Genomic DNA, 27,901 nt, shown 5'->3' with positions numbered 1-27,901 from the left:
GTGTCCCAGGACCTGATGGACGACTTGAAGTCAGAACTGAGTGGCAACTTCGAGCAGGTGATCTTGGGGATGATGACGCCCACGGTGCTGTACGACGTGCAGGAGCTGCGAAAGGCCTTGAAGGTTCGTGGTCCTCCCCTCCTGCTCTCGGTGCTGTTTGTGTAAATGCTGGCTGCTGGCGGGCTTTCTCAAGAATCAGTGATAGAGGCCTCCTGAGAGTGGGGAGGAGGAGATATAGGAGAAAGATTTTCCTGCATTTATGACAACTTGAAAACATGACATTGCATTCTAGCCACTGTAATTTAAAAGTTGTCTCTCCAGAGGTTAAGGAATCATTTGTTCTTTCCTGTGGCTCACTGGGGACTGATTAAACTTGTGCTTTTGGTGCAGCTCCAGAAGCTTTCTTGCTGTATTAGCTACTTTTGAGATATGAAACTTCTGACTGACATCTTGGGGGCCTCTCGGTCTGCTCAGAACTGGTAAAGTGTTCTCAGCTGGATGCTGGATCCACTGTGCCCTACCCCAGGGTCTGCCGATTGTTAATGACCAAGTATGAAATTCAAATACAACTACCCTCCTCCACCATGTCAGTAAATACTCAGCCTCGTGGAAGGTTCTGGGCTAGACTCTGGAAAAACAAAGAGATAACAGCCTTTGCCAGAAGATTCTGCCCTGCAAAGGAAAAGTACAGGGGAGGGCAAGGAAAGACAGCCCCCAGAGGGCAGAAACTGTCCCTAACCAGCACATAGAAATAGCCTATAAATGTATGTTATGACTAATAATGATTGTAGTAAACATGTTGGAATTTGGGTCGGACAGTTAAAAAGGAGCAAATCCTGTTGCTAGAACTTGGTGAGTTGTTTTTATTCTCTGCAGATTCCTGGTTGTATTCCTCCTGTGTGTGGGACTCAACTTGGTAAACTGACTCATAGCCCTCTCCTCTGGGTTTTGCATTTAGGGCGCAGGCACGGATGAGGGCTGCCTGATTGAGATCCTGGCCTCCCGGATGCCCGAGGAGATCCGGCGCATAAACCAGACCTACCAGCTGCGTATGTAGCATCCTCAGTGGCCCTGGCTGAGGCCCTGTTCTCTGAGACCTAGAGTAACAGCAGGTGGTTACCCACTGAAACACTGACCATGAGGGATCCTCAGTTCCAAGCTCTGCCTTCAGGCAGATCCCTGTCTACACAAATGACTGTTGGCTTTTCAAGACTTCTCAGATGCACCTGCCACTCTACTTAGGCTACCCAGGGTTTTATTACCCTGAAAGCTGGAAAGGGGTTCCTTATTATCAAGCAGAGAATCAAAGGTGCTTGTTCAAAAGTGGTGGTGCCATTGAATCTTAGCATTCCAGGGAATGGCCTGGAGGAGCAGTCTTGCCCAACTTCTTACCTTCAGACTGGACTATAGGTCCTGCAGCCACCTCAGAGGGATAACCACTTGTTCCCCTCTTAAGAATCTCCAGAGGGCTTCCCTGGTGGCGCAGTGGTTGAGAGTCCGCCTGCCGATGCAGGGGACACGGGTTCGTGCCCCGGTCCGGGAGGATCCCACATGCCGCGGAGCGGCTGGGCCCGTGAGCCATGGCCGCTGAGACTGCGCATCCGGAGCCTGTGCTCCGCAACGGGAGAGGCCACAACAGTGAGAGGCCCGCGTACCACAAAAAAAAAAAAAAAATTCTCCAGAGAACAATACATCAATACATGCCTTTAAAAGATGCCTACCTTTTTACCCTAAGAATATAATAAAAATGCACAAAGGTTTAGATCACACAGTGTTGCTTATATTAGCTTAAAATGTCCAACAGGTTGGCTAAACAAAATATGGTACACACACACAATGTAGTCATCAAAACGTATATTGAAGGATATTATTAAATTACAATAAGTGGTATGGTGTATGGATAAGTGAAAAGGACAAATCATAAAATGGGATGCTATGATCCCGTTTTTCAAAGAAAGAAAAAGAATATGTGTGTATGGGGGGAAATGAGGAAGGATATTCACCACAATGTTATCAATGATTATTATTTCTGGGTGATTAGATTCATGATGAGGTTTTCTTTTCCTCCCTTCATTTTACTTAGTTGTTTTTTCCTAAGTTTTCTGTAATAAACACATACACTTTGGTAGAAAGAAAACAAAACAATAAGAGTTTTTTGGTAAGTGTTCAGATCTGGAGATTCTAAACCTCGGGAGTCTGGTTCTAGCGCTGGCTCCCCACGTCTGCCACATACAGGACTTCTCCCTATGGACAGTCCCTGGCTTGTCCCCAAACACAGGTTCAGAAACCCCACTCTGTTTGCCTTTCCACGGGCTGCTTAGCTGCTTCTCTGCGTCACTGCCAACCATGTTCAGGACAAACCCCTGGACGGTAGGAACCACAGAGTGGGGATCACAGCCCGGCCTTCTCAACTGCCCAATTCAAGGAAAAAGAGCATCTCATTTCCCCTCTAATGACAAGCTAAACTTATCTTGACCATTTTACCAGAGTTTAGTTTTTGGAAAACTGTGTGTGGGCTGAAAAACCTCACGAGGAGCTGCTTCAGTAGACAGGTCCTGAAGAGGGTGGGAGGCTCTGGGGTGTGATGTGGTGCCGGGCAGGGTTCTTTACTCTGATGTCACTGATTTTACTCTCTTGCTAGAATATGGGCGGAGCCTTGAAGATGACATTCGCTCTGACACGTCGCTTATGTTCCAGCGCGTGCTGGTGTCTCTGTCTGCTGTGAGTCGCTCCCTCCTTTTGCGGGGGAGGGTTGGGTGTTATTGAGACACTTACTCTCTACCCACTTTTCCAGCCTTTCTCATCTTTTCACCCTCCCAAATGGGCATATTCCCCTGTGTTTTTCTTGGGTCTCTGTTATTTTATCCTCTCTCCTTTAAAGACTCTGGCTAGTCATGTAGGCCCATTTGTTCTCATTTATACATACAAGCACCGGATACATGCCAGGTGCTCTTTTTTTGTTTGTTTTAAAGTTGTTTTTTGTTTTTTGATGTGGACCATTTTTAAAGTCTTTATTGAATTTGTTACAATATTGCTTCTGTTTTATGTTTCGGGTTTTTTTTGCACGTGTGGGATCTTAGCTCCGACCAGGAATCGCACCTGCATTGGAAGGCGAAGTCTTAAGCACTGGACTGCCCCGGAAGTCCCAGGAAGAGTAATGTTATAGCGATATGTTAGATGAATTGAACCAGAGGCGGGGAGCCCAGGCAGGAAGGTTACCTCGGTATTCCAGATACCGTGAAAAAAGCAGGTCTGGGCTAGTGTGGGAGCAGGGGTGCCAGAAAAGAGAGATGGATTTGCAAGGCCTTCCTGGTGAGCTGGTGTTGGTGAGGGATGGGGCACTTTCAGGTGCTCCTCAAGCCCCCACCGTTGGCCCCAGAGTCTCTTGATTCTCCTGTCTTTCCAGCTCCTGTTTGGCAGAATTGATCAGTGTACATTTGCCAGTTAGGAAGGCATAAGTCAGCAGGGAAGACACAGGAGTGGGGGCAGGGGAGGAAGGAGTAGAGGACTGTCCCAGAGGGAGCAGTCACCAGGCCATATGTGTCCTCCTGCCCCTTCAGCTGGCAGAGACGCCCACACAACATCAGGGAGCCACACCGAGCTTGCCTTCTGATCGGTCAGCTCAGAACTGTGGGAATATCGCAAGCACGTTCAAAGACATCTGTCCTCTCTCCCTAAGCTGGACTCAGGACCCCTTCTGTCTAATTACCATGTCCTTGGGTTCCCACACACTCTGTCTTATCAGACCTCCCAAATCTTCATGGATCCTCTCTCAGTCTCTTTGGTTTGTTTTTCTCATGCTCAGGGTTTGTTTTTCTCATCCTCAGGGTGGCAGGGATGAAGGAAATTATCTGGATGATGCTCTCGTGAGACAGGATGCCCAGGTCAGTAGAACTGCAGCCTCTTTCTTCTCTTTTGCCAATAATACAGACCCTAGTTGGTGGACACTAGCTGTGTCCTAGTTGGTGGACACACACACACACACATATATATATATATATATATATATATATATATATATATATATGTACATATATATACCCACTCTCACCTTTTTGTGGGTTTACTAGGTGCTAGGCATTGTGTTAACTACTTTACATTTCTTCCTTACAACAGATCTGTGAAGTAGATGTTATTACTTCTGTTTTATAGATTAGGAGACAGATGCATAGATTTAAGTAACTTGTATAACATCACATAGCTGGTGGAATTGTGCTCTTTGAATCCAGATCTGTTTGATTTTTTTAAAACCATACAATTCATATTATAAAGCTATGGTAATCAAAGCAGTACGGTATTGGCATTAAAACAGACATACAGATCAATGGAACAGAATACAAAGCTGAGAAATAAACCCATGCATTAATTTATGACAAAGGCGCCAAGAATATACAATGGGCAAAAAATAGTCTCTTTGATAAATTTTGTTGGGAAAACTGAAAAGCCATAAACAAAAGAATGAAAGTGGACCACTACCTTACACCATACACAAAACTTCGCTCAAAATGAATTAAAGACTTGAAAGTAAGACCTGAAACCATAAAGCTTCTAGAAGAAAACATAGGTGATAAGCTACTTGATATGGGTCTTAGCAATAATTATTTTAATCTGACACCAAAACAAAAGCAACAGAATCAAAAATAAGTAGGACTACATCAAACTAAAAAGCTTCTGCACAGCAAAAAAAACCATCAACAAAATGAAAAAGCAACATACTAAATGAGAGAAAATACTTGCAAATCATATATCTAATAAAGGGTTAATATCTAAAATATGTAAAGAATTCGTACAACTCAATAGCAAAAACCCAAACCATGCAATTTTAAAATGGGCAGAAGATCTGAATAGACATTTTTCCAAAGACATACAGATGGCCAACAGACACATGAAAAGATGCTCAACATCACTAGACATCAGGGAAATGCAAATCAAAACCACAGTGAGATATCACCTCACTCCTGTCAGAATGGTTGTCATCAAAAAGACAACATGTAACGAGTGTTGGCGAGGATGTGAAGAAAAGGGAACCCGCATGCACTGTTGGTGGGAATGTAAATTGGTGCAGCCACTATGGAAAACAGTATGGAGTTTCCTCAAAAAATATATAAAAATAGAACTACCTTGTGATCCAGCAATTTCACTTCTGGTATTTACCCCTCAAAAATGAAAACACTCAAAAAGATATATGCACTCCCTTGTTCATTGCAGTATTATTTACAATAGCCAAGATATGGGAGCAACCCAAGTGCCCATCAATAGATGAATGGATAAAGAAATTGTGGTGTATATGTACAATGGAATAATGCTAGTCAGCCATAAAAAAAGGATGAAACCTTACTATTTGCAACAATGTGAATGGAGGGCATTATGCTAAGTGAAATAAGTCAGAAAGAGAAAGACAAATACTGTATGATCTCACCTATGTGTGGAATCTAAACAGACAAACAACAACCAAAAAAACCAACCTCATAGATACAGAGAACAGATTGGTGGTTGCCAGAGGCAGGGGTGGAGGTGGGCAAAATGGGTGAAGGGGATCAAAAGGTAGACTTAGTTATAAAATAAGTAAGTCATAAGGATATAATGTACACCACAGCGACTGCAGTTAATAACACTGTATTGCATACTTGAAAGTTCCAAAGAGAAAAAGATCTTAAAAGTCCTCATCATAAGAAAAAAAATTTCGTAACTGTGTATGGTGCCAGATGATAACTAGACTCATTGTGATGATCATTTCTCAATACATACAAATATCAAATCATTATGTTTTACACTTGAAACTAAAATAACGTTATATGTCAGTTATACCTAAATTAAAAAAAAATACACACAACGAAAACCATGCAATTCAACAAATACTTGAGAGTTCTTCAAGGAGCACAGTTCTCCTTGGAAGTGACCAGATGAAAAGGTGCTTCCAAACAAATTTGGGCTGGGAGAAGTTGGAAGGAGTAGAAGCAGTAGAACTCAGAATAGGGTTTTTCTGGATCCTCCAAGTCTTACAGAGAGGCAAGGAATTTAAGAACAACTCCAGTCAAGGCTTCAGCTCTTCTTCCAAGATGAGACAGTAGGAAAACCTGGTCAACCTTCGCTCTTTAACATACGTCAGCAGTAACGGATATGTGCAAACTTTGGGTATTATAGCTGAATTTTGATGTAGGAAAGTAAATGAGTTTGAGATGAAAAGAATTATCAGAACAAGTGGAGTTAGCTAGTAATTTATTATCAAAGGCAGAAATTTTAAAGTATAGAGAGGCTATTATCTAAAAGTCCAATTTTATCTATTCTTGGTATGAAAACTGCATTGAAGGAAATAGCAGGCAGTATTCAGAATTCCTACTTTAAAAAGAAATTTGTAGGATATTAATGCCACATTAAAATGCCCCTTGGAGCTTTTGTTAGAAGATGGCACATGTTTGATTCCCTTCTGAAAAACAAACAAACCAGGAAATACAAAAATAGAGAAAAATCTGCATCAACACTGGAAACTGTGGAGGAGGGCCATTAAAATGCCAGATGGGCAGCAAAGCTGGGCCAGGGATGCAGGAGAGCCATTCCTGCCCCAGAAAAGATGCTAACACACACACACACACACACACACACACACACACACACACACACACACACACACACACACACACACGCCCTGCCCCCACTAGAAATAGACACAGCGGCTTCCTGCAAATGGGGAAACTCCTCAGGGAAGACTTGGGCTGTGTCTCAGGTGCCTCCACTGGACCAGCAGCATGTCCTCCTGTTTGAAATTCATCCAAATGAAAAGTGAGGAGCTCAAAGGAGAATCCACTTCACCTCGTTCTAGGGGAAAAACCGGGTCTGGATATACTGTTCATCATTTCAAGATCAAAGAGCATGAACATCAACAAATCCCAGCTCAAACACTTTGTGGTCTGTGAACAAACTGGGCCACAAAGGGAGGCAAACATGGGCTCTCTATATGGAAGAGACAGATTTCAGATCGCTTTGGATCCTGACACAAATGAGAGAACGACAGCTTTTAATTAAACAAGAGCCAAAAATAAAAAAGATGCAATGAGAAAATAATGAAGATGAAAATGGAGCTGGATGAAGGGCAAGCAGAGATAAAGAGAGAGCTACATGAGTGGAGGAGAGGTGTTCTTAGGAACAAGGAAAGACAGAATCTAAATGTTTATTAGAAGCAGAAATGATCAGAAATGACATTGCAGAAAATAATCATTGTGGAAGGCAGTACTAAAAAATTTCCAGGGTTCAGAAGAAAAGGACAAAGCAATCAGAGAAGAGGAAGAATATAGAGGAAACACTGTGGAGATTAGAATCTCAACAAGAAGGGTGTGGACAAATTTGCCCTAAAATATATTTAAATATATAATAAATGTACAAATAAATTAAAGCATCTGGTCCTGGTGTAAGAATAGGGAGAAATCAATGGAATGATTAGAAAGTCTAAGAGCAGAACCAAGCCTATGTGAGAATATTCAGGAATACATACAGAATAGATGCATTTCAAGTCAGTGAAGAAAACACAGATTACTCAGTGGAGTTGGGACAATTGGCTAACCATTTGGGAAACAATAAAGTTAGATCGCAACTTTCACCTGACATCGTAAAAAACTCCAAATAGATTGAAATTTTTAACATAAATAAAGCAAGCCATAAAGGTACTATAAAAAAGTATAGTTAAATATTCTTTTTTAAATCTGGAGCTGGGAAAGGATTTTGTATGCATTTTCTTTTAAGGCAGAAACCATAAAGGAAAAGGGTTGATAGTTTGGCTAAAAAAAAAAAAAAAAAAAATGCACTGTCTTAGCAAACAATACCACAAACAAAATTACAAGATCAAATGATAGAATGGGAAGAAATTTCACCTTATGTATAATAAGCTTAATATATAAAGTACATAAGTAAACTACAGTTTTGATACTATGAATAAGAATGCCCCATTTCTCAAAAAAAAATGGTCCATGTGTATTAACAGGCAACTCAAAAAAAGGAAAAATAGAAATGGCAAATACACCAAAAGATGACCAACCTCACTAGTTATTTTTTTTAATTAACACAAAAAGATACCATCTTCTACCCATTACTAAAACTTTACTCAAGTTCATTCTTATGGTATTTTACAAAAGTATCATTCTGTGACAGATTGAAAGTTCGTTCCTTGCCCACATGTTCTAGTTACTATTGCTGTATAACAAACCACCTCAAACTCAGTGACATAAAACAGCTACCATTTTAGTATGACCATGGATTCTGTGGGCCAATAATCCACACAAGGCACAGGTGAGATGGCTTGTCTCCTCTCTGCAGTGTCAGAGGTCTTAGCTGGGAAGACTTGAGTAGCTGGAGGTGACTCAAATGGCTGGGGTTGAAGGCTCCATCACTCATGTGTCTGGTGTCTGGGCTGCAGTGACTCAAAGGCTGGGCTCATCTGGGGCTTCGAAAGGATCTCTTACATGTGGCCTCTCCAGGTGGCGTGGGCTTCCCAGATCATGGCGGCTGCATTTCAAGAGGGACCATCTGGAAAGGCAGCACTCCACGAGAACCAAAGCTGCCTGACCTTTATGACCTAGCCTCAGAAATCAGTGTCACTGCCACCAAGCTTTAGTGATTGAAGCAGTCACAAGCCTGCTGAGATTCAAGTTTGAAAAACACTGAATTAGATGAACCTTTTGTGCCCTCCCAGCTTTAAAATTCCACGGTCCTATGAACTGACTCTTTAATAGTGTGGGAATTAGAGAAGGAAGTGAAGAAACAGCTGAGTAGATGGAGGTAAGCCCAAGGAATGACACAATGTATCAAGGTAGGGAATTTTGAGAAAATGAACAAGCCAGCTGCTGGTTATAAATGAACAGTAGGGTTTAAAAATTTTTTTTTAATAAAATACATATAAAATTTACCATCTTAACCATTTTTAAGCATACAGTTCAGTAGTGTTAAATATATGCACATTGCTGTGCAGCCAATCTTCAGAACTTTTTCTGAACTTGCACAACTGAAACGCTATGCCTGTTAAACAACTCATTTCCCCCTCGCCCCAGTCACTGGCAACCATCATTCTACTTTTGGGCTCCATGATTTTGATGCATCTAGGTACCTCATATAAGTAGAATTATGCAGTATTTGTCTTCTTGTGACTGATTTATTTCACTTAGCATAATGTCCTCAAGCCTCATCTCTGCTGTAGCATGTGTCAGAATTTCCTTCCTTTTTGAGACTGCCTTGTATTCTATTGTGTGTGTATATACCATGTTTTATTAATCCATTCATGTGTCAATGGACATTTGGGTTGCTTCCACCTTTTGGCTATTGTGAATAATGCTGCTTTGAATATGGGGATACAAATAACTCTTTAAAATCCTAACTTCAGTTCTTTTGGAGATATACCAAGAAGTAGTATTGCCAGATCATATGGTAATTTCATTTTACTTTTTTTGAGGAAAAGCCATGCTGTCTTCTATAGTAGCTGCATCATTTTACATTCTCACTGACATAGCACAAGGATTCCAATTTCTCCATATACTCATTAACACTTGTTATTTTCTGTTTGTTTGTTTTAAATAGCAGCCATTGTAACGGGTGTGAGGTGTTATGAACAGTAGTTTTGATTTATCGATAATACCGTATAGTTAAAGGGAATTCCCTGGCGGTCCAGTGGTTAGGACTCCACGCTTTCACTGCTTAGGGAGTGGGTTTAATCCCTTGTCGGGGAACTAAGACCCCACAAGCTTCACAGCACAACCAAAAAAAAAAGTAATAATATAGTTAAAGTAACCAGAATCAATTTCTTATATTTCTACCAGGTTGGAATATAAGCAATTACTAATGGGGTCCTGGTTCTACTGTGAGACCTTCTGTAGTCTCAAGCAAATCACAGATCATTCCAGAGTGGTGTTGTCCAATAGACTTTTCTGTGATGTTGAAAATGTTCTACATCTGCACTGTCTAGTATGGGTAGCCACTAGCCACAAGTAGCCACTGAGCACTTGAAATGTGGCCAGTATGACTGGGGAGTTGAATTTTTAATTTTATGTAATTAATTAAAATTCAAATAGCCACATGTAGTTAGTGGCTACTGTATAGGACAGCCCAAGTCTAGGACATTCCTTTCGGGTCTTAAGACAGAAACATGTAGTCTGCATGTAGGGAGCTGCTGGTGTTTGCCCTGACTCTCAGGGAGATATTATAGAGTCCCATTAGTTTTATACCTAAGGAAAAATCCTGAGTCATTTCCACTCACTGCCAACACCACTTCCACCGCCATCATCAACAAAATAAAACTAAGCTAACTCTGCTCTCTGAAGTTCTGGAAATATTTACATATGTCCTGGCACCTGCTCCATTGTGTTTTAAACTTGTACTTTGTTTGGCTTCAGGACCTGTATGAGGCTGGAGAGAAGAAATGGGGGACAGATGAGGTGAAATTTCTAAGTGTTCTCTGTTCCCGGAATCAAAATCATCTGTTGCATGGTAAGGCACTTGCCTCATTGTCTAAAGAAACTATTTGAAAGATAGTGAAAACTATATCACCTGTAATTGATAACCTTTTTCCCTTTACTTGGTACAAGGATCTAATTTTACTGAACTGTCTTAGATGTCTTACCTTGGAAATGTATGGGTGCAACAATGTGCATGAGGGCCAATTGCTGAAAGATTAATTATGAATAATTAGCAGATATATTCATAGAAGTTTGGAATTCCTGTTGGTAGGAAACTGACCTCCATAGTCAGTCCTTTTTCTAAAGCAGTTCCATTTAAATTTAGTTACATAAGACAAAACCTTTAGTACATCAGCAAGCAATAAAATAGAAATGTTGGTTGACATTTATTCCTATTTAACATCCAAGTTGTAAAAGCTAATAGAGGGCTTCCCTGGTGGCGCAGTGGTTGGGAGTCCGCCTGCCGATGCAGGGGACACGGGTTCGTGCCCCGGTCCGGGAAGATCCCACGTGCCGCGGAGCGGCTGCGCCCGTGAGCCATGGCCGCTGAGCCTAAGCATCCGGAGCCTGTGCTCTGCAACGGGAGAGGCCACAACAGTGAGAGGCCCGCGTATCGCAAAGAAAAAAAAAAAGCTAATAGAAGTGATTTTTTTAGGGGGGGTGTTGCATAAGATGAATAGTGGATGATTTCAGATTTTATTTCCTATGTGTAAAGTTTCTAGTTTGCTTCTGATAATGCTAGTCTTTTTAATGTGATTTTAACTTCTTTGGGAAAAAGGTACTATACGATTGTAGAATATTTATTGTCAGGTTTATTTTCTTCTTGTAAACAGCAATAAAGGTTTAATAAAATATTTCATCTTTTATATAAGCTTTTGAGGTCTGTATGCTATATCCTAATTTTATAAACTCATCATGCCCTTATAATCACTCACAATTTATAAAACTTGTGGGAAATTTGAGAAGAATGAGTTTGCTAAATTGAAAACGTGAAAAAAATGGAAAATTACAACACATTTGGAAGTTGCAATTATTTCAGATATTCCACAGTGACAGTAGGTGATTACTCCAGTTAATAAATGTCATGGGCAGTCATCAGATGCACCAACTTCTGACTCAGATCCTTATTTTTTTTGCCTTCCCTTGCCTGATTACTAGTAAGGCAAGTCTCTCCCTGGTGTTATTTTCCAAGAACTGCAGGTCCTCAGAAGCCGATTTAATGCAAATATATTTGTAACAATTTTCGCTTCCAGGCATAAGTCAATAGTTGGGCAGTTATGAAACATTTGCTTGTAAGCCACTGGAAGAAAATCTTTTCAGCATTATTTGAATAAAGAAAACATCATAATTTTCTTACCAACCAACAATAGTAGTGAGGATTCATAATAACTAAGATTTTGTTAATTATCTTCTAGGTGCAGTGCTAAGCATATTATAAGCATCCCAGTGAGGCAGCCATTATTTTCCCCATTTTACAGTGGAGAACACTGAGTCTTAGAAAATGTGTCAATTAGATTTTTAAATTCCAAGAAATAGGCACTGAATAATTACATAGGAAAAGAGAAAATCATATAGAAGGGGACAAGAGGGAAAATGGAAAATACTAGAGGTCCATTGAATTGAAGGGAGAACTGAACAGCTCCAGAAAGACTAGAAATCAAGGCAGTTCTGAGGATCTCAGTAGAAGGGAGTCATGGATTTATTTCTAAGGCAGAGTTTCCTAAAATCTCGTCTCCATTAAAAATGCTGATTCTTGGACCCCTACTTCAGACTGGCTAACTTAGGATTTCTGAGAGTGACACGCAAAGAGTTTAACAGGTTTCCCAGGTGATTCTTATGTTCTCTGAAGTTAAAGATGACTCAGTGCTTTTGGCTATCCTCATCATATCTGCTCAGTTAAAAAATTCCCAGGAGAGTAAGACTGATTGGCCCTGGTTGGATGAACTGCTCACTCATTTGTTAGAGCTTGTCATGTATGTTGGGGGGTAGGGGTGTTCCTGGATTGACAGCCCTGTGAGAATCACTCTGATGGGGGTGGAGTAGCATCCCAAAGAAGGCAGTGTTAAGAGGATAAACAGCAGATATCCACTCTAAGAAGGCTCCAGAAGGAGGCAGCAAGAGAGAAAAATATGTTCATAATATTCAAAAATACTTGGTAGAAAAGGGGAGAAATTTTAATTATGTTAAAGTCTATTAAAAGGTGCAAGCAACTGTTACCAAACGTGACCAAGTTTTGAAAAGGTTGAATTGCTCTAGTTATTTTTTTAATTGACGTATAGCTGATTAACAATGTTGTGTTTGTTTCTGGTGTACAGCAAAGTGATTCAGTTATATGTATATGTATATACATATATATATTCTTTTTCAGGTTCTTTTCCATTATAGGTTATTACAAGATATTGAATATAGTTCCCTGTGTTATAGAGTAGGACCTTGTTGTTTATCTATCTTACGTATAATAGTTTGTATCTGCTAATCCCAAACTCCTAATTTTTCCCTCCCCCACCTTTCCCCTTTGGTAACTATAAGTTTGTTTTCTATGTCTTTGAGTCTGTATCTGTTGTGTAAGTTCATTTTTATCATTTTTTAGATTCCACATATAAGTGATATCATGTAAAATTTGTCATTCTCTGTCTGACTTACTTCACTTAGTATGATAAACTCTAGGTCCATCCATGTTGCTGCAAATGGCATTATTTCATTCTTTTTTGTGGCTGAGTAATATTCCATTGTGTGTGTGTGTGTGTGTGTGTGTGTGTGTGTGTGTGTGTGTACACACACCACATCTTCTTTATCCATTCACCTGTCGATGGACATTTAGGTTGCTTCCATGTCTTGGCTCTTGTAAACAGGAATTGCTCTAGTTTTGATGTGCTGAAAGGAAGATGAACATACAGGTGATTGCCAAGCTTATTAAGGAAACAAGGAGAAAAAAAAGCAAATCTCTCCAGAGGTTATCTCCACTTTATGTAGTGAAAACAGGGTCCCACATAAGGGAAATGACTTGCCTGAAGTCCTCCAAGATTCACAATATTCCTTCCTCCTCTCCTCTGTTCCATTCCACTTGCCATATGCATCCTGGTTCTCACCCACATTGCTAATTAGTTTCCTCTTGAAATATACCAAAGAATAATAGTATAGTCTAGTTAAAAGATGCTCATTCTCTCTGTACAGTTTAGTTTCCTCTATTCTTTATTATTTATATTTTCATTTTGTTATTGTTTGTAGTGTTTGATGAATATAAAAGGATATCACAGAAGGATATTGAACAGAGTATTCAGTCTGAAACATCTGGTAGCTTCGAAGAAGCTCTGCTGGCCATAGGTAAGCTGGTAGGGGGTGGGGAGTGGAGAAACAAATATTTATAGACTTTCCTCCTTATTATCAATTTGTTGTCATGGGTTGTAGAAATTTTTTTTCAGGGATAAAAAAATTGTTTAAATCATTCATGACATGTGATCCAGAAATTTTTTTTTTAATTGGTTTATTTTGGGTTGCACTGGGTCTTCGTTGCTGTGCACGGGCTTTCTCTACTTGAGTCGAGCAGGGGCTACTCTTGGTTGCGGTGTGCGGGCTTCTCATTGCGGTGGCTTCTCTTGTTGCAGAGCATGGGCTCTAGGTGTGTGGGCTTCAGTAATTGTGGAATGCGGGCTCACCAGTTGTGGCTTGCAGGCTGTAGAGCACAGGCTCAGTAGTTGTGGCACACAGGCTTAGTTGCTCCACAGCATGTGGGATCTTCCTGGACCAGGGCTTGAATCACTGTCTCCTGCATTGGCAGGTGGATTCTTAACCACTGTGCCACCAGGGAAGTCCCGTGTGACCCAGAATTTTAAGCGAGAAATATTATATATAACCTGATTGTTATTGTACCATGTGGCTTTATCTATTTTATATCCTCTGTGCCTTTATATCTTAGCACGTGGAAAGGTTAATCCTATACTAGCTGCATCTTGCAAGTCTGTGAATGGTTAGAACTAATAACTGTTTCATATGGTACAGATAGCAATAATCTTTTTGAAATTTTATGCTGCCTTTTGCTTTAATGGCCTTTATTAATTATTTGTCTAGGAACTTGACAATAAATTGAGGGTACTTTCCATCTGTGAAAATGCTTTTAGCATAGCCTATGCTCATAAAACATTGGCTAAATTTTTCGACAAAGCAATCAAAAGATACTACTTCACACCTTGTAGAAACAATGGGAACAACTGTCTCTTCTTGTTTTGCAGATTTTATCTGTAATCTTTTCATTTCTCTTTTTATCTCTTGACAGTAAAGTGCATGAGGAACAAATCTGCATATTTTGCTGAAAGGCTTTATAAATCTATGAAGGTAAGTGGCCTCATTGTTAGCATCTGAATGGCTCTGAGGGTCTTGTGTCCACCTTCATATGCTTACTTATATCCCCCATGCAAATTAGCCAAAATCAGCTTGAGCTATTCAGTTCAATTCTTCAAATACTTCACTGAGTGCTTGCTAATAATAATGCTAGGTAATATTTATTGAGTACTTATAATGTGTGATCACTGTTCCTAATACTTTATATGTATAATTTTATCCCCACAACAGCTCTGTGGGGCAGGTACTGTTATCATCTTCCATTTTACAGATGAGAAAACTGAGGCATAAAGAGGATAAGCAATTTGCCCAGGGTCCTCAGTGAGGAAAGGAATGGAGCAGGGATGCAAACACTGGTAGTCCAACTTCAGAGCCCCAGCTCCTAACCATGCATTGTACTCCGTGCAAGCACCCTTGCTGAGAGCCATGGGAGGGGCAAGAGAGATCAAAATGCAATCCCTGGTCTCAAAGAACTTCTAGCTCTGAGAGGAAGGCAGCTCTGTGCAAAACACCAGTAAGAACAAAATAGAATGTAAGACGGTAGTTGAGGATCCAAATATTATAGGAACACAGAGGAAAGGGTGTTTAAAAAAATATTTGTTTGGGGGTGAGCATCAGAAAAGGACATATAAAGAAATTGGTATATTTGAGCAGGACCTTAAAGGAAGTTTTACATCAGAGGGTTTTACATGGTAGGAAGGATGGTAAAGCTGGGAAGGGAGGATGACATGGTGGGTGGATCACTGTATGTGAGGCAGGAGGGCTGGAGAACACAGGGTATGTCCCTAGAAGGGCAGAGAGCTATCTCCTCTGGTCAGAACACTGAGTGTTGAAAAGATAAGTTGGGGAAACCCTTGAGCTCCATGGTAAGGAACCAGACTCCACAGGCCTCTAAGGTTAGAGTACAAGGGATGTCATTGGGAGACTGATACATAGTTTACCTTGATAGACTAACAAAGAGCACTGTCTAAACTAGCTCAGCTTTGCATGCAGGGATCTTGTTTCTTCCTTAGGGCTTGGGCACTGATGACAACACCCTTATCAGAGTGATGGTTTCTCGAGCGGAGATTGACATGTTGGACATCCGGGCAAACTTCAAGAGGCTCTACGGAAAGTCTCTGTACTCCTTCATCAAGGTGGGTCACAGCAGCCTTGCCTTGGCCCAGAGGAAAGTGCTGATGAAAGGAGGGGGTTCTGACCTAGGTTTTTAGACACTTCTTATCCTCTCCTTGGCAGACATCATTCCATTTAAGGATGGTACTCTAATTCAGATATTTCCAGTCTCTCTCCTTTCCCACAGATGTTTAAATCTCTGCCTGGTTAGAAGCTGGAAATGTTTGCTTTCTAAATAGAGTTAATTATTTCATGTTGACCCCAGACAAAAAAAGATTATATATATATTTTTTTTTTGGAGTGTCCATATTTTTTTTAATTTTTAAATTTTATTTTATTTATTTTTTTATACAGCGGTTCTTATTAGTCATCAGTTTTATACACATTAGTGTATACATGTCAATCCCAATCTCCCAATTCATCCCACCACCACCCCCACACCCCCTGCCGCTTTCCCCCTTGGGGTCCATACGTTTGTTCTCTACATCCGTGTCTCAGTTTCTGCCCTGCAAACCGGTTCATCTGTACCATTTTTCTAGGTTCCACATATATGTGTTAATATACGATATTTGTTTTTCTCTTTCTGACTTACTTCACTCTGTATGACAGTCTCTAGATCCATCCACGTCTGTACAAATGACCCAATTTCGTTCCTTTTAATGGCAGAGTAATATTCCATTGTATATATGTACCACATCTTCTTTATCCATTCATCTGTCGATGGGCACTTAGGTTGCTTCCATGACCTGGCTATTGTAAATAGTGCTGCAATGAACATTGGGGTGCATGTGTCTTTTTGAATCATGATTTTCTTTGGGTATATGCCCAGTAGTGGGATTGCTGGGTCATATGGTAATTCTATTTTTAGTTTTTTAAGGAATCTCCATACTATTCTCTATAGTGGCTGTATCAATTTACATTCCCACCAAGAGTGCAAGAGGGTTCCCTTTTCTCCACACCCTCTCCAGCATTTCTTGTTTGTAGATTTTCTGGTGATGCCCATTCTAACTGGTGTCAGGTGATACCTCATTGTAGTTTTGATTTGTATTTCTCTAATAATTAGTGATGTTGAGCAGCTTTTCATGTACTTCTTGGCCATCTGTATGTCTTCTTTGGAGAAAAGTCTATTTAGGTCTTCTGCCCATTTTTTGATTGGGTTGTTTGTTTTTTTAATATTGAGCTGCATGAGCTGTTTATATATTTTGGAGATTAATCCTTTGTCCATTGATTCGTTTGCAAATATTTTCTCCCATTCTGAGGGTTGTCTTTTGGTCTTGTTTATGGTTTCCTTTGCTGTGCAAAAGCTTTTAAGTTTCATTTGGTCCCATTTGTTTATTTTTGTTTTTATTTCCATTACTCTAGGAGGTGGATGAAAAAAGATCTTGCTGTGATTTATGTCAAAGAGTGTTCTTCCTATGTTTTCCTTTAAGAGTTTTATAGTGTCCGGACTTACATTTAGGTCTGTAATCCATTTTGAGTTTATTTTTATGTATGGTGATAGGGAGTGTTCTAATTTCATTCTTTTACATGTAGCTATCCAGTTTTCCCAGCACCACTTATTGAAGAGACTGTCTTTTCTCCATTGTATATCCTTGCCTCCTTTGTCATAGATTAGTTGACCATAGGTGTCTGGGTTTATCTCTGGGCTTTCTATCTTGTTCCACTGATCTATGTTTCTGTTTTTGTGCCAGTACCATATTGTCTTGATTACTGTAGGTTTGTAGTATAGTCTGAAGTCGGGGAGTCTGATACCTCCAGCTCCGTTTTTTTCCCCTGAGACTACTTTGGATACTTGGGTTCTTTTGTGTCCCCATTCAAATTTTAAGATTTTTTGTTCAAGTTCTGTAAAAAATGCCATTGGTAATTTGAATCTGTACATTGTTTTGGGTAGTACAGTCATTTTCACAATACGGATTCTTCCAATCCAAGAACATGGTATATCTCTCCATCTGTTGGTATCATCTTTAATTTCTTTCATAAGCGTCTTATAGTTTTCTGCATACAGGTCTTTTGTCTCCCTAGGTAGGTTTATTCCTAGGTATTTTATTCTTTTTGCAATGGTAAATGGGAGTGTTTCCTTAATTTCTCTTTCAGATTTTTCATCATTAGTGTATAGGAATGCAAGAGATTTCTGTGCATTAATATTGTACCCTGCAACTTTACCAAGTTCATTGTTTAGCTCTAGTAGTTTTCTGGTGGCATCTTTAGGATTCTCTATCTATAGTATCATGTCATCTGCAAACAGTGACTGTTTTACTTCTTCTTTTCCAATTGGTATTCCTTTTATTTCTTTTTCTTCTCTGATTGCGATGGCTAGGACTTCCAAAACTATGTTGAATAATAGTGGGGAGAGTGGACATCCTTGTCTCATCATTCCTGATCTTAGAAGAAGTGCTTTCAGTTTCTCACCACTGAGAATGATGTTTGCTGTGGGTTTATCATATAAGGCCTTTATTATGTTGAGGTAGTTTCCCTCTATGCCCAGTTTCTAGAGAGTTTTTAATCATAAATGAGTGTTGAATTTTGTCAAAAGCTTTTTCTGCATCTATTGAGATGATCATATGGCTTTTATTCTTCAATTTGTTAATATGGTGTATCACATTGATTGATCTGCATATATTGAGGAATCCTTGCATCCTTTGGATAAATCCCACTTGATCATGGTGTATGATCCTTTTAATGTGTTGTTGGATTCTGTTTACTAGTATTTTGTTGAGGATTTTTGCATCTATATTCATCAGTGATATTGGTCTGTAATTTTCTTTTTTTGTAGTATCTTTGTCTGGTTTTGGTATCAGGCTGACAGTTGCCTCATAGAATGAGTTTGGGAGTGTTCCTTCCTCTGCAATTTTTTGGAAGAGTTTGAGAAGGATGGGTGTTAGCTCTTCTCTAAATGTTTGATAGAATTCACCTGTGAAGCTATCTGGTCCTGGACTTTTGTTTGTTGGAAGACTTTTAATCACAGTTTCAACCTCATTACATGTGATTGATCTGTTCATATTTTCTATTTCTTCCTGTTTCAGTCTTGGAAGCTTATACCTTTCTAAGAATTTATCCATTTCTTCCAGGTTGTCCATTTTATTGGCATAGAGTTGCTTATAGTAATCTCTTAGGATGCTTTGTATTCTGCGGTGTTTATTGTAACTTCTTCTTTTTCATTTCTAAGTTTATTGATTTGAGTTCTCTCCCTCTTTTTCTTGATGAGTCTGGCTAATGGTTTATCAGTTTTGTTTATCTTCTCAAAGAACCAGCTTTTAGTTTTATTGATCTTTGCTATTGTTTTCTTTGTTTCTGTTTCATTTATTTCTGCCCTGATCTATATGACTTCTTTCCTTCTGCTAACTTTGGGTTTTGTTTGTTCTTCTTTCTCTAGTTCCTTTAGGTGTAAAGTTAGATTGTTTATTTGAGATTTTTCTTGTTTCTTGAGGTAGGCTTGTATAGCTATAAACTTCCCTCTTAGAACTGCTTTTGCTGCATCCCATAGGTTTTGGATTGTCATGTTTTCATTGTCACTTGTCTCTAGGTGTTTTTTGATTTCCTCTTTGATTTCTTCAGTGATTTCTTGGTTATTTAGTAACGTATTGTTTAGTTTCCATGTGTTTGTGTTTTTTATGTTTTTTTCCATGTAATTGATTTCTAATCTCATAGCATTGTGGTCAGAAAAGATGTTTGATATGATTTCAATTTTCTTAAATTTACTGAGGCTTGATTTGTGACCCAAGATGTGATCTATCCTGGAGAATGTTCCGTGTGCACTTGAGAAGAAAGTGTAATCTGCTGTTTTTGGATGGAATGTCGTATAAATATCAATTAAATCTATCTGGTCTATTGTGTAATTTAAAGCTTCTGTTTCCTTATTTATTTTCACTTTGGATGATCTGTCCATTGGTGTAAGTGAGGTGTTAAAGTCCCCCACTATTATTGTGTTACTGTCGATTTCCTCTTTTATAGCTGTTAGCAGTTGCCTTATGTATTGTGGTGCTCCTATGTTGGGTGCATATATATTTATAATTGTTATATCTTCTTCTTGATTTGATCCCTTGATCATTATGCAGTGTCCTTCCTTGTCTCTTGTAACATTCTTTATTTTAAAGTCTATTTTATCTAATATGAGTATTGCTACTCCAGATTTCTTTTGATTTCCATTTGCATGGAATATCTTTTTCCATCCCCTCATTTTCAGTCTTTATGTGTCCCTAGGTCTGAAGTGGGTCTCTTGTAGACAGCATATATGGGTCTTGTTTTTGTATCCATTCAGCAAGCCTGTGTCTTTTGGTTGGAGCATTGAATCCATTCACGTTTAAGGTAGTTATCGACATGTATGTTCCTATGACCATTTTCTTAATTGTTTTGGGTTTGTTTTTGTAGGTCCTTTTCTTCTCTTGTGTTTCCCACTTAGAGAAGTTCCTTTAGCATTTATTGTAGCGCTGGTTTGGTGGTGCTGAATTCTCTTAGCTTTTGCTTGTCTGTAAAGCTTTTGATTTCTCCATCAAATCTGAATGAGATCCTTGCTGAGTAGAGTGATCTTGGTTGTAGGTTCTTCCCTTTCATCACTTTAATTATACCATGCCACTCCCTTCTGGCTTGTAGGGTTTTTGCTGAGAAATCAGCTGTTAACCTTTTGGGAGTTCCCTTGTATATTATTTGTCATTTTTCCCCTGCTGCTTTCAATAATTTTTTTCTTTGTCTTTGATTTTTGCCAATTTGATTACTATGTGCCTCTCCTTAGGTTTATCCTGTATGGGACTCTCTGCACTTCCTAGACTTGGGTGGCTATTTCCTTTCCCATGTTAGGGAAGTTTTCGACTATAATCTCTTCAAATAATTTCTCTGGTCCTTTCTCTCTCTCTTCTCCTTCTGGGACCACTATAATGCGAATGTGTTGCGTTTAATGTTGTCCCAGAGGTCTCTTAGGCTGTCTTCATTTCTTTTCATTCTTTTGTCTTTATTCTGTTCCATGGCAGTGATTTCCACCATTCTGTCTTCCAGGTCACTTATCCGTTCCTCTGCCTCAGTTATTCTGCTATTGATTCCTTCTAGTGTATTTTTCATTTCAGTTATTGTACTGTTCATCTCTGTTTGTTTGTTCTTTAATTCTTCTAGATCTCTGTTAAACATTTCTTGCATCTTCTCGATCTTTGCCTCCATTCTTTTTCCGAGGTCCTGGATCATCTTCCCTATCATTATTCTGAATTCCTTTTCTGGAAGGTTGCCTATCTCCACTTCAATTAGTTGTCTTTCTGGGGTTTTATCTTGTTCCTTCATCTGGTACATAGCCCTCTGCCTTTTCATCTTGTCTATTTTTCTGTGAATGTGGTTTTTGTTCCACAGGCTGCAGGATTGTATTTCTTCTTGCTTCTGCTGTCTGCCCTCTGGTGGATGAGGGTATCTAAGAGTTTTGTGCAAGTTTCCTGATGGGAGGGACTGGTGATGGATAGAGCTGGATGTTGCTCTGGTAGGCAGAGCTCAGTAAAACTTTAATCCGCTTGAAGGTTGGTGGGTGGGGCTGGGTTCCCTCCTTGTTTGGCCTGAGGCGACCCAACACTAGAACCTACCTGGGCTCTTTGGTGGGGGTAATGGCGGACTCTGGGAGGGCTTATGCCAAGGAGTACTTCCTAGAACTTCTGCTGCCAGTGTCCTTGTCCTCACGGTGAGACACAGCCACCCTCCACCTCTCAAGAAAGGTTATATTTTAATGAATGGTTTTAAGAGCACAATTTCCATTTCTACCTGCTTACAATAAAAGAGAAGCAACTGAATCAGTCATCCAGAACCACATCCAGGGCCAGCTGAGGTCTGCTGAAAATATGGGAAAACATGATAGTCATCCTGGATTGCTATTCTTTACCTGGCACCAGACTTCTAGGAGTCCTAACATGGCATGGGAGTGATGCGAAATGATTCACGTCTCTCAAAACCCCTCATTACTGGGACTTTGCTTCTTGAGGATGCCTCGGGAATATGAAGCCAAAGCCATTTCCCTAGAAGCTGGTGTTGCCAGCACAGATCAGGATTTGATCTGTGAATTAAATATTCTGATCCTACTCATAGCTTGGAGAGGTTTAACTACTAGGTGATTTGAGCTGCAGAGTTTATGACTATGTCTACAAGGCATTTAGGAACTTGTTTCTATTTCTGTACAGTCTGTGAGGTCACTGTTTTTTGCAGAGCTGAAATACAGCTAGCTGTAAGCAAAACAATTTTAAGATTCAAGGATGACCATAAATGAAGCTATGGGAAAATATATTTGTACCATATACTTATAATGTAGGGTTAATATCCCTATATGAGGAACTTGTACAAATTACTAAGAACAAGGAGAAAAATCCAAAAAGAAAACTGGACAGAAAGAAAACATGAGCTTCATGAAAGATGAGACACAAATGGACAATAAATATGTACAATGTTTAATCTCACTAATATACAATGGATTGCAAATAAAAGCAAATCATCATTTTTCACCTAATACCTTAACAAAGTTTAAAGAGGTCATAACCAGCATTGAGAAAGGCTTGGGAAAATCTCACCGTCTCTTATGGAAGCACTATAAACTAGTCTAACTTTCCGGGGAGGCAACTTGCCAATAAATGTTTAAAAAATAAACTATACCTCTTACTTAGTTATTATATATTTAAGAATATCTTTAGGCAAAATAATAAGATAAAAGTGCGCTAATCCACAGAATGGGAGAAAATAATATCTAGTAAGGGTTTACTATCCAGAATATATAAAGAACTCCTAAAACTCAATAACAAAAAGACAAACAACCCAATTAAAAAATGACAAGGGATTTAAATATCGTCATTTCTCCAAGGGAGATATACAAATGGGCAATAAGCACGTGAAAAGCTGTTCAACATCATTATGAAAACCACAGTGAAATACCACGTCGTACCTACTAAGATGGCTATAATTTTTAAAACATGGAAAATAACAGATGTAGGAGAGGATGTGGAGAAATTAGAACGTTGTGTATTGCTGGTGTGAATGTAAAATGGTGCAGCCGTTGTGGAAAACAGTTTGGCGCTTCCTCAAAAATTTAAACATAGAATTACCATGTTACCCCGCAATTCCACTTCCAGGTGTATACTCAAAAGAAATGAAAAAGGGGACTTAAACAGGTATTTGGACACCAATGTTAACATTATTTATAATAGCCAAAAGGTGGAAACAACCTAAGGGTCCATGAACAGGTGAATGGATAAACAAAACGTGATATATACACACATAATGTGAATGAAGTTTCCGATACATGGATGAACTTCGGCAACATGCTAAGTGACATAAACCAGACACAAAAGGACAAATACTGTATATGATTCTACTTACATGAAATATTTAGACTAGGTAAATTCATAGAGACAGAAGGTAGATTAGAGTTTACCAGGGGCTGGAGGATAAGGGGAATAGGAAGTTCTTGCTTAGTGGTTACAGAGTTTATTACACATTATTTTAATTTTTATTAACCAATAGAGAATGACTCAAATTATGGGAAATCTATCCAGTGGAGTACTATACAGACACTAAAATGATGGGGTAAAAAATATTGATTGACTAGGGGAAACAGCACAATAAATACATTTACATTATATGTTTGTATATATATAAATACGTTAATATGTGTATACACACACTCACATAACACTGGAAAAAATTTAAAATAAAGAATACATTGCCCATTCAATAAAAATTGTCAAAAGAAACAGAATAGAAATAGAAAATATGTAAATAATAGAAAAAAGACAGGAGTAAGGTTACAAATGTAAGTTATAATAATAAATAAACTCTCAGGTTAGGTAAAAATATAAAATCCTACTCTATGCTGTTTATAAGGAACAGTTGAAATACAGTGATATGTAAGAAGCTTTAAAAAGAAAAGGCCAGGGAAAAGAACATTTGACAAAAAGAAAGCAGGGATTATACTATAAGTAAAAAGAAGAATTTAAGGGGAAAAAGCATTAAATAGGACAAAGTAATAGATCACTTTATATTGATAAAAGCAACAATTTACAACGAAGATTAAATTACCATAAAACGTTAGTTGCCAAATAGTATTGCATTCAAATATATAAATAAGAAACTTGAGGCTCCAAAAGAAGACGTTGATGGAAATACTATGCTAGACAGACTTTAACACATCCTTCTCTTTTGGCAGATCAATGAGACAAAGTATAAACAAGGGTGTATTAAGATTGATTTTAATAGATATACATTAAACTTTGAATCCCATCCCATCTTTTCTAGTGCCCATGAAGCACTAGCAAACATTGATCTGTTATTTAGTCCATGAAAAATACTATGTAGAAATTATAGCACCTTTCTGGAAGGCTAGTTTGCAACCCATATTCAAAGAAAATACATGATCATTAATCTGGTAATTCCCATTTTATGAAAATTTATCCTGAATACATCATTCAAAAATGCACAAAAATTTATAGTATGTTTATTGCAGCAGTGTTTATAATAGTGAAAAATTGGGAAAAAAACATAAATATCCAATGAGGGGTAATCAAATAAATTATTTTACCTATGTACAATAGAATACTCTGTAACCATTAAGGAATGATGCTGTGGAAGAGTATTTAATAAATTAAAATAGGGAAATAGGTATAGAAGGTTAAAAAAGTAGAATATGGAAGAATACTACAATCCCATCATGTAGGAATCTATATCCATAGAAAAAAGTCTGGAAGGATATGCAAAAAACAAAATGTTAGGCAGAGTAATCTCTAGATGTTAGGATTATAGATGATGTTTTTATATTCTTTTATGTCTATTTTCTACATTGAACAGGTGTTCTTTTTATAATAAAAAATAACAAATGTCATTTAAAAAAAAAAAAAAAACCTCTCTAAGAAAGATCCCGGCAAGACTGAAAAAGTTAACCTAGATGACTTTGAGCTGTGTATTCTATTTTAAAACCCATTTATCTGATTGTAACTCTGCTTTCCTTGTCCCCAGGGTGATACATCTGGAGACTATAAGAAGGTATTGCTCATTCTCTGTGGAGGAGATGATTAAAATAAAATCCAGAAAGGATAGGAGGATTCCCTACACTTTGAATTTTTTTTAACTTCATTTTTCTACACTGCTACTAGCATTATCTCAGAATGGTTATTTCCAATTAAAATGCCTACAGATGCCTCCTAAGATATAGACTGCATTATTATTCATCTGTAATTACTCACTATGATGCTTTAAAGCTGTACTTGCTTTTCAAAGCTTATAAAACCTAAAAGGAGATTTTAAATTAGAAATAAGAATGTGCTCCATGTTTTCAACAGATTTCTTCCTTGTTTGTGTTTCACAGAAATTGGAATATATTAAATTATTTCATATTTTCTTTTTGGTGAAAACTGTTGAAATGGAAGACTGTTCTAAAATCACATTTCTTCCCTAATTCTATTTTTAGAGTGGCTAGTAATTTCTTGATGTGAAATTGTGAGCATCTAGTTAGTAAGAAAATCTATCCAATTTGCTATTTTACATGTCATAGTTTGAAAGCATCCACAGATCTCCTTTGTTTAGGTTTTTGTCTAAAGTGTTAGTTGATCTTTACTAAGTTTGGCATTAGAGACTTCCTCCATCACATCTTATGTTACCATCTCAGTCTCTCCAGGTTAAAGTATACCAAACTCACCAACTCTTCTGAACGAATTCAATTCTAAATGTGGTTATACAGATCATATATGTCTGGTTACCAAACATAAATGCTGAACATTCCACAATATTATGGTTAATAATAACAATATAATAAAATAATAATAATGGTATTGATCCAGCTTGAAGATGAATGTGAAAGAATTGTGTCAAACTGCGTATTCTGGTGATGGTGTAGTGCTCTGCATTTATTTTTACTTAAAGAAAAATTTTTGTGCCCAAAATTTTTAAAATCATTTTCAGTTTTGTTGATTTGTAGTAATTTATACTTGCACTGTGCCTTTCAACTCTAGAATTACTGTAAAGGTGTACTTGGATTTAATTTAAAAGTTCACTTTGTATACAACATGGAAAAATAATTTCAATAAAACACAGTGCCTTTCAAATGAGGTGTATGCTTTCTCTGACTGACTTTTCTGCTTGTGAGTTTTTTCATCCTGGACTCTGAAAGTAGATATTTTTGAAGGATTTGTGTTACTCAATTTCTATTAGAAAGTACAATATTAGGAAAAATAACATATTTAATCTTATGTACCTCTACTGCTGTAAAACTAATGTTCATATATACCAAACACTACTTAATGATATAAAATAGTATATTTAAGTTATCTCTGGAAATGAGTGATGCTCTCGGTTCTAAGTAGAACATTCATATTAAATAAGAATATTTGTCTTCTTCATTCTGTAGTTATTTGTTGTATTTTGATGGGTGAAATATAAGGATTTGTTTCTACTTGCCTATTACAAGTGCTTGACTACTGGTGAAAGCTATTTACATGAATACTTAGTCATTCCAGTTAATTATAGGAAATAGTACTGCTGCTTCAATACCTACCCAGAAGAGCATGGAATTTCCAAATTAACGTTATTTGGCTTTGGAAGCATTACAAATTTGGGAGGGGTTATCTTTAAATTATATATGGCTTAGCCAGAATTTTAAAACAAATTACATATGTTGATGGGAAGCTTTCTACAGAGTAGGTTAAAGCTACCCTGGAGGAATGATTGATGTACTGAACAAGCATGACTTTGTAATATAACTAGGAAGCAACTTTGTTTTTTTTCTCCCACTGTCCATTTACATTTATTCATTGGGTCCAGTTCTTCTCCTGTCTTTAGATGAAAATTCAGATAGAGGATAGGGTCGTGACTTTTCTGGTCATTCTTTGGCTTTAAAAAGTCCTACTATAGAACTGTGTCATTTCAGCAATTAATGTTTTCATTCAAAATTCCAAACTTCATTTACAGTTGAGGCTTCTCCCCTCATTCAGATCTGGCTTATTGCCAGCAGGAAGCTGGAGTTTGGGGAGGGTGATATGGTGGGCTTCTTTTCTTTCTTCACCTAGTCTTCTTTCTAGACCCTACCTTCCCCTCCCCTACCTAGCAGAAGGGAGGAGAGTAAATGGGAGCAGGAAAGTTCTTACCTGTTAGTGCTGTGGTGGTAGATGATCAATGCTGTGTGACCCTGTCAGATGTTTTTTGTTTTTTAGTTCTGTCAGAAGTTTAAAGCTGATTCTTGTTGGCATTCTCCTGAGTTCCTTTACAACTCCATCACCAGTAAAATACTGATCTTTAGTTCCTTTGGCAAAGCAAATGCAGTTCTCCTTTTTCAGCCCCTAGGAATTCAAGCTCTTTGTGCTGAAGTCTGTTTGTCTTTCCACCCAGGCCTTTTAGACAGGATCTAAGATGATTCCATGTTGGCTGTCTTATAGTGGCCCACATTTGTTCCATGCGTATCCTTTGTGCTGACAAATTCTGGGCATGCAGGCTGATCCCCTAGCAGCAATCATTTTCTGCTCCTCCCCTACCCCCTACCTCCACCAAGCTGCCTCTGCTAGCCTCTCTCAGTTCAGACTTCTCGGAGTGAGTACACTGGGATGTCCAAATTACACATACCGCTGATGGGAGTATAAACTGGTGCTGTCATTTCAGAGAGCAATTTGGCAACAGATAATAAAGTTGAAAAGTTCCCAGCAAATTCACTTCTGGGGATCTATTTGGTGACTCTCTTGCACATGGTGTTTAATGCTGCTCTATAAGAGCAGTAAAGTAGAAACAACCTAACTCACATGGTGTTCAATGCTGCTCTATTAAGAGCAGTAAAGTAGAAACAACCTAACTCCCTCAGTGAGGGAAAGGATAAATTTTGGGTGTCACACAAGAGCAGTGAAAATTAACTATAGATTTGTTAATTGAATAAGTCTCAAAAGTATAATTTTGAGAGAGAAGAAAGGTGCAAAATGATAGGTATGAATGATTCCATTTAATTTACATGTCTAAACGTGCAAAAGAAAACGTATTGCTATGGGTACACGTATAAGAACGTGCATGGGAATAATGATATACACCATTCT

The 27,901-nt window shown here is 38.3% G+C and overlaps 1 protein-coding gene across 1 annotated transcript in view; it reads left to right on the top strand.

Annotated features, from left to right (window-relative positions):
* Nucleotides 1–25,936, top strand: part of ANXA4 (annexin A4) — a 67,042-nt gene extending 41,106 nt beyond the window's left edge. The window contains exons 5-13 of the mRNA XM_067704809.1: nt 10–123; nt 959–1,049; nt 2,642–2,721; nt 3,828–3,884; nt 10,374–10,467; nt 13,665–13,760; nt 14,710–14,768; nt 15,788–15,910; nt 24,849–25,936. Coding sequence (XP_067560910.1) covers nt 10–123; nt 959–1,049; nt 2,642–2,721; nt 3,828–3,884; nt 10,374–10,467; nt 13,665–13,760; nt 14,710–14,768; nt 15,788–15,910; nt 24,849–24,908 — 774 coding nt within the window. The 3' untranslated portion in view covers nt 24,909–25,936. The remainder of the gene's footprint in view (nt 1–9; nt 124–958; nt 1,050–2,641; nt 2,722–3,827; nt 3,885–10,373; nt 10,468–13,664; nt 13,761–14,709; nt 14,769–15,787; nt 15,911–24,848) is intronic.
* Nucleotides 25,937–27,901: the final 1,965 nt, after the last annotated feature.

The sequence above is a fragment of the Pseudorca crassidens genome, chromosome 14 (assembly GCF_039906515.1).
Source record: "Pseudorca crassidens isolate mPseCra1 chromosome 14, mPseCra1.hap1, whole genome shotgun sequence".
Taxonomy (NCBI): Eukaryota; Metazoa; Chordata; class Mammalia; order Artiodactyla; family Delphinidae; genus Pseudorca; species Pseudorca crassidens.
The sequence above is the reverse complement of the archived record's forward strand: the minus strand, read 5'-3'. Positions and strand labels throughout refer to the sequence as shown.